We start from the raw sequence: 6,828 nt of genomic DNA on the forward strand, positions 1-6,828 counted from the left end.
TTTTATAAAATAATTTTTCACTTTAGTCTCTGGCACAATTTTACAATGCTATTAAATAATTGGACGAGTTTTCATGTATTTTGTATACAAAACAAATTTGTAACAAAGTAAATGCACTGTTTATTCATAATACAACTTTATTTGGCCCTGATTAATACTGTGGAGCAGACAAATGTGTTACAGCAAAACTGCAGTACAGTACTGTTCAATTCATTCTTGTTCCCTGAATCAATTATTTATACAAATCTCTAAACAATAAAGTGTTCGACAATATGAAGACATATTCAAAGCCCTAAAGAGTAAACATAGATTATTTTTAATCAGCCGGATTAACAATATAAAGACAATGATTTAGTGTGCTGGAATGAGTCATAAATCTGTCCTATACAACAGACATGACAAAGGCAGCAACATATGACACACACAAAAAAAAAAAAAAATCAAAGCGGTCCAGATCTTTTCACATTTGTGTTGTTCATTTCGGTTTGGCTCATTCAGAAGTGCTTTTCAGCGTTTAAACTCCACTGCAAGCCTCCAGATTTCTGCAGCTTTAGCCAAAGTGATTTCATCTGGAAGACTGTCTAGACCTGGAAAAGAGGTGATGTTCTTCATCTCCAGATGGGATTCCATGGTGGACCTGATGCTACGTTGTGAAACACAGAAAGAGAGAGGAGGAAGGGTGTTCAGTGGTGTGGCTTAGGATCAACAGTTAGCATTGGATTCTATTGTTCTCAGCACACACATTCCTTTTCATTCTGACCAGCTGCCTGCTCAGTAGGTGACTAGAGCAGGGCACACTGACAGATGGGAGCCTGGAGGGGTCAAAGTGTGCCTCTGTTGGGTCTGAAAGCCCACGGGTCTCCGGGGAATGACTAGGTCTGGGAGGTCTGCATTGTTGTGATTGAAAGTGCCCGTTCTGAGTAAAAACTTAAAAGACTCTTAGGTCATTTTATGTTATAGTACTTGGTACTAAATGCTATAAGATCTTTTTAGATGTATTTGCTTTGGATGCCAGAACATTTCCTGACTTTTTATTTTAACAACAATTACCCTGAACAATGACATTCAGGAAATCAGACCAGATTTCAAAAGTGACGTTTCATTATAATTCAAATTTAAAATGAATTATTATACAGTTATTTAAAATACTTGACTGGAATTTTGCTATATATTTTTGTATAATGTTTGTCATATAACTATGTGGTTTCATATTACAAATTAATTTTTAAATCAGTATTTTATGTGCATGTATTTATTTGTTTGATAATTAGCTGGTTCCTGATCATGCTGTGAATGTTTAAAGGAATTTTGTGATAATGAATGGCTGACATCACGTTCTACCATTTAAAAAGTCAAATGTCAGACATCTGTGAAAAATGGTCAGGCCTACTTTGCCTTTTGTGGCCAGTCTGCCTCATCAGAACCCACCCTCACAAATGGTGAGTCCAGACGGCTGGAATGCTGGGTAAATTATATACAAATATAAAATAAAATAAAATCAGTTCTTACTCCCAGTGCGGAGCGAAGCCGTCTTCAACAGTGCTGTTGGTCTTGAGCTGAAGGATTTCATGTAGCTCCAAAGAGAAAAGGTCAGTATCTGTGAGCCCAAGGAAAACCTTCACCTGCGTTCTTTCCTCTGAAGTCAGTTTATCTCTGAAGTCTTTGGACAGTCGCTGGAATGGATCCTGTAAAATTGTGCATTGAAAGATTTAAAGTAAATTACAGAAATCGTAATATACCTGATCAATAAAGATGCAAACATCATGAATATGTTCTGGAATGAAGCTTAAAAAAATGTCTTAATGTATTATTTAGCTAAGCAATATTGTCCAGCTATTCAGTTGGTGGCACATGCTATCTTGTTAAAGCTTGTCACACTTTGACCAACAAATTCCCTTGGATTTACAACCCTCGTATGTCCACTCTCTCTGTTGTTTAGGGTCAATCAGAGGAGGTCAACAGAGGTCAGCAGTAATGGGGTCAGTTTATTGAAAGGCTAAATAGCTGAACAGAAGGAGGGAATTAGAAATTAGCTGCCTGTACAAGGAATGCTCTGTCTTAAGTTATTCATGCATACACTACCATTCAAAAGTTTGGGGTAAGTAAGATTATTATTATTATTATTGTTATTATTATTTATTTTTTTATGTTTCAGAGAGAAGTCTTTTATGCTCATCAAGGCTGCATTTATTATAAAAATATTGTCTGAAATATTGTGAAACCGTAATATTGTAAAATAATATTATTATTTAAAAGAACTATTTTCTATTTTGATATATTTTAAATTTTAATGTATTCTTGCAATCGCAAATCTGAATTTTTTTGCAGTCATTATTCCATTCTTCTGTAACAGAAAATCTTTCAGAAGTGATTTGAATATGCTGATTTTGTGCTTAAAACATTTTTATTATTATCAATTAATATTTTTTGTGGAAACCATGATGCAGTTTTATCAGTATTTTTTTATTTTCTTTTTCAAGAGGTAAACATTTGTTTGAAATAGAAATCTTTTGTAACATAAATGTCTTAACTGTCACTTTAATAATAATTTAATGCGCTCTTGCTGAATAAATAATAATGACACATGCATCCTATAGGCTCAGTGTAACCTTAAGTACAGTCTAGTGAGAGAAGAAAACAAATCCTGGAAATTGGAATGTAATTACTTAAGAGTGTAGATGTAAAAATACTATGTGATTGGTATTAATGATATACAGAACTATATGTCACAAAAGCTGAATGTCAAATTACCTGTCCTTTCCTCATCATCTGTTCACTCTTCCAGCAGGTAAGGAGCTGCCAGGTGGCTGTGCACTGACTAAGACGGTTCTCTTTTAAAGCCTGAAACCAAGCAGTGGGAATCAAATTACAGAAGCAGATAGATTATAGACACTGATAGTAGTGTCAAAATATCTGCTTGGTTAAATCCCCTTTTAGTTGCTACTTTAAACGCATGCCTCACCTCAGCTATGGTGCTTGAGATGTGTTGGTCCATTTTCAAGGAGTCTGTCAGATAGGACAGCAGCAGAACTTGTGGGTCTCCACCGGTTTTACCTAGGAAACGAAGCCCAATCTCCACAGCATAAACTGCGTCACACACATCAGTGAATGAACGTAGCATTGATCTCATTGAGCTGAGCACAGAGGCCTTGAGTGCTTCCTGTAAATCAGATCAGAAAAAAAATTAGGCTTTCTTAAGAAGAAAATGTCTTCAATTGAATAAATATATTTATAAATAATTATAGATTATATTATATTTCAACAGTATGTCACCAATAACCCTGAAACATTTGCTCCACCGAGATCTACTGTTAGTAATCTGAATGAAGTGCAAAGACACTGAAGAAAATTACCTGAGGTATTTTGGCTCTGACCTCATCAAGGACTTCTATAAAATTCTGATGGTGTCTTCTTAGATATTTATCGGTGTCCTGCATGAAATTTGTAATTATGAGCTCTCATTGTTTAGTAACTAATGTATCTGGTCATATATTTAACATTTGTATGATAATAAGTTTTAAAATGTGAAGACTCACTGTTTGAATACGTGGTTTGCCTGCAAAAAATCGTCTACTGAGTTCTCTCTCAATAGCCTTATGATCACTGGAGCTCACTGTTTGCTGACCCTTCTCTAGTTTGTAATGGCAGTTAGCTAACACCAGGGGGAGCAACTCCTTCTCTGGGTGACACAGGGCAAGTTGGCTCTTGGACAGTGCCGCCAATGGCACTTTATAGTCCCTGCAAGAGCAAATGTAATCATCTGACATGCAAACCATTTTTAAAACCCAAAGGTGACAGTAAAGACATTTATAATGTTACCAAAAAAAAAAACTATTTCAAATAAATACTTTTCCTTTGATCTTTCTATTCATCAAATAATTATCATATTATGGTTTCCATTTTTAACTGTGATAATAAGAAATATTATATCAGATATTAGAATGATTTCCAAATGATCATGTGAGAGAAGACTGGAGCAATTGCTGCTGAAAATTCAGCTTTGCATCACAGGAATAAATTACATTATAAAATATATTAAAATAGAAAATAGTTATTTTAAACTGTTATACTTCACAATATTACTGTATTTTCAAATATCAATAAATTCTTGGTGAGCATAAGAGACTTCAGAAACAAAAATCTTACAACCTCAAAATTTTGAACAATAGTGCACAGTCCTTCTGAAATACACACCTGTCTTCCTGATGACAGAGTTTTCTGGCCTCTCGCACAAGACTGTTGTGGGTCTCAGACAGGAGATCTATGATTGCGTGGAGACATGAGCCTGGTCCGTGATGACTCAGGGAGAGAAACTGCCCAGAGCTTTCCTTAGTTATGTCTTTTTCATAAAGTGTAGGATCCAAACCCAAGGAAGCTAAAATAATGAAACAATATCATTATAATGTTATGAGGTCATAATGATGACTAGACTCACTTGTATTATTTAACTTTTTTTAATTTTAGTTTTAAGAGTTATTTAATTTAAAGAGTATAGAATTTTAAATATTGTCCATTTAGCGGTTTCTAATGGCCAGTTTAATAATTATCATGGATTCACATGAAACACATAATGATAAACACTGAATGCACTTCAAGTTGCTTTGGATAAAACATCTTTCAAATTCCACATGTATACCTCTAGCAACTTACTGTTATTGATTATTTCCATTCTGAGTTTGTTCCACACCTTCATGAAGATCTCTACTCTTTCCGACAATAATTTCCTCTGATGGCCTATTTTCAGTAAAACAAATTAGAGTACAGTAATATTACATATATACAAAAATAAACCGACTATTTATCTCCAGTGAGTATAAGTGTGACAAACCAGCAGGAATGCATTGCAGCAGTGAAGCGATGGTATGGGTCTGGTTCTCAGATCCTGGAGGAAGCACTTTTATTAGATCAGACAACAGAGCAGCAAGCGCCGGCAAATGGATCAACTGTCTTATGCAGTGCACCTGATAAACACAATCACACACATATGGATATACTGTAAGTTTGGGAACATGTTTAAATCAATATGAAACCGTGTACTCAACTTCCGTAATGTAACAAAAAGGCCTTATATAATTGTTTTATATGTTTTAAGTGAGCAAACCTTATTGATAAAAAGGGTGAGCAGGGGTGCTTGACTCTGGTTTATTTGTTGTGAGAAGCTTTCCACCGTTAGGACAGGTGTGGGGCTCCAGAAGGCAGAGTGGTGGGTGGGGCAGTTAGTGGGGAGATGAAGCAATTTTTGAGGGTCTCCCCTCAGCACCTTCATCAGGGGACTGTTAGAAAGTTGGTTATCAGCTGCAATCAGATCCTGTGCTCTGCCCAATGTCCTTTCGAAATTCTGAAAACAGAGACAAAGGTTGACTGATGCAATTATATGCATTCAGTGTGGTTATATGACAGATTTTTTACTCCATATTTATTTAGAAGGTTATTTGTGTTTTTCAAAGAAACGATTTAAATGTATCCCATTCTTTTCAAATGGTTCACACACACTCCTGATATTCAGCAGTATCAAGACTGACCTTTAAAACAGGACTGATAACAGTTTTACAGACTGTGGTCTCCCACTGCTCTCTGGACTTGCGTGTTGACAGATCCACACCGGCACCTGCGGAGAGAATAAATATCAAACATAGGTTTTCTGGTTGTGCAGTTTGTTGTGTTGTTATTATGGTCAACTAAAACTAAACTAAAAATAATTTTTAGTAATTGAAAAGTTGAAATATAACAAAATATTAATATTCAATAAAAAACAAATATAGGAATTTTTGCTGTGGCAACAAACTGAAATAAAAATGTTTAAGTTGAAGTACTAAAATGACTATAACTAAAGTGGAATACAATGAATTAAAGCTAAATAAATATTTAACAAAAAATAAAGAAAGGACAAAAGCATGTAACAAAATTACTAAAACTTAAACTAAAATTAAAATGAAAACTAAAAATATATAAATAAAAGATAATTCAAAATATTTATAAATACCACAACAGTATACAAAATATACTAAAATAACAATTAATAAGAATTTTTAATAACAATTAAAATGCATGCAACACTATGAAAAGTTCAAGCAGGTTTAACTTTAGTCAAGATTAAAGGATACCTGAGGTGGTCTGTAGAAACCTGCTGAGGATTAGATGAATTATAATGGCAGAGTCATCCAAGTTAAGATTTAAAGTCTTCCCAAGAACCTCCATGTCCTTCTCAAGATGTTGCCAGAGGAACTCATAGACATCATTAACATTTGGATGGATCATATTTCTGATGCCCTGTGAAGAACCAAGCCCTTTAGAAAACAGTGCTTTTATTCTCTCACACTAGTGGTCCACTAACTGAGACATGTAAGAGTTGGCATGCATGACAACATTTATCAGCAGTTAATAAGCAACTTTCAGGGTTCCTTCAAACCTTTTTACCTGTTGGTCGTAAATGGCCCCTTGCAACATGGCCAGGTGAAGACAGAGACGGAGGAGGCAGGACTGTGCTAAAGTGTGATTCCTGTTTGGGGCTTCAGACCGGTTTTCAGCGTGTCCCAGTATATGTCCAGGTCGTGTCATGTCAGGGATTCCATGAGCTTCAATAAAACCTTTAACTGGTCTATGATTCTGGCCTCCTATACGGACTCCACAAGTGGCACAATATGACATAGCCATTGGTTTGCCACACTAAATAAGTGGAGAAATAACACTGATCATAATCAGTTTCACAGACAATAATACCAGTTCATTCAAATAAAAGTGAAAGAAAATAAATCTCACCTCTCCTACAAAGCATGCATGACGATTAGCACACACTGTAAAGTAGGGAAGAAAGTCAAAATCTGTTAT

General features: G+C 35.2%; 1 protein-coding gene across 1 annotated transcript; it reads right to left on the reverse strand.

Moving 5' to 3' along the window:
• Nucleotides 1–112: 112 nt before the first annotated feature.
• Nucleotides 113–6,826, reverse strand: LOC122147043 (E3 ubiquitin-protein ligase rnf213-beta). Its single transcript, XM_042767977.1, has 14 exons — nt 6,760–6,826; nt 6,418–6,666; nt 6,105–6,270; nt 5,523–5,608; nt 5,102–5,338; nt 4,829–4,961; nt 4,651–4,734; nt 4,195–4,375; nt 3,537–3,738; nt 3,354–3,431; nt 2,963–3,160; nt 2,752–2,841; nt 1,510–1,685; nt 113–643 (listed from the first exon to the last, which is right to left on the reverse strand). Exons 2-14 carry the CDS (start codon nt 6,652–6,654, stop codon nt 508–510), a joined length of 2,004 nt encoding a protein of 667 aa, XP_042623911.1. The 5' UTR covers nt 6,655–6,666; nt 6,760–6,826; the 3' UTR covers nt 113–507.
• Between the last annotated feature and the right edge of the window lie 2 nt (nt 6,827–6,828).

The sequence above is a fragment of the Cyprinus carpio genome, chromosome A12, assembly GCF_018340385.1.
Source record: "Cyprinus carpio isolate SPL01 chromosome A12, ASM1834038v1, whole genome shotgun sequence".
In the NCBI taxonomy this organism is placed as follows: Eukaryota; Metazoa; Chordata; class Actinopteri; order Cypriniformes; family Cyprinidae; genus Cyprinus; species Cyprinus carpio.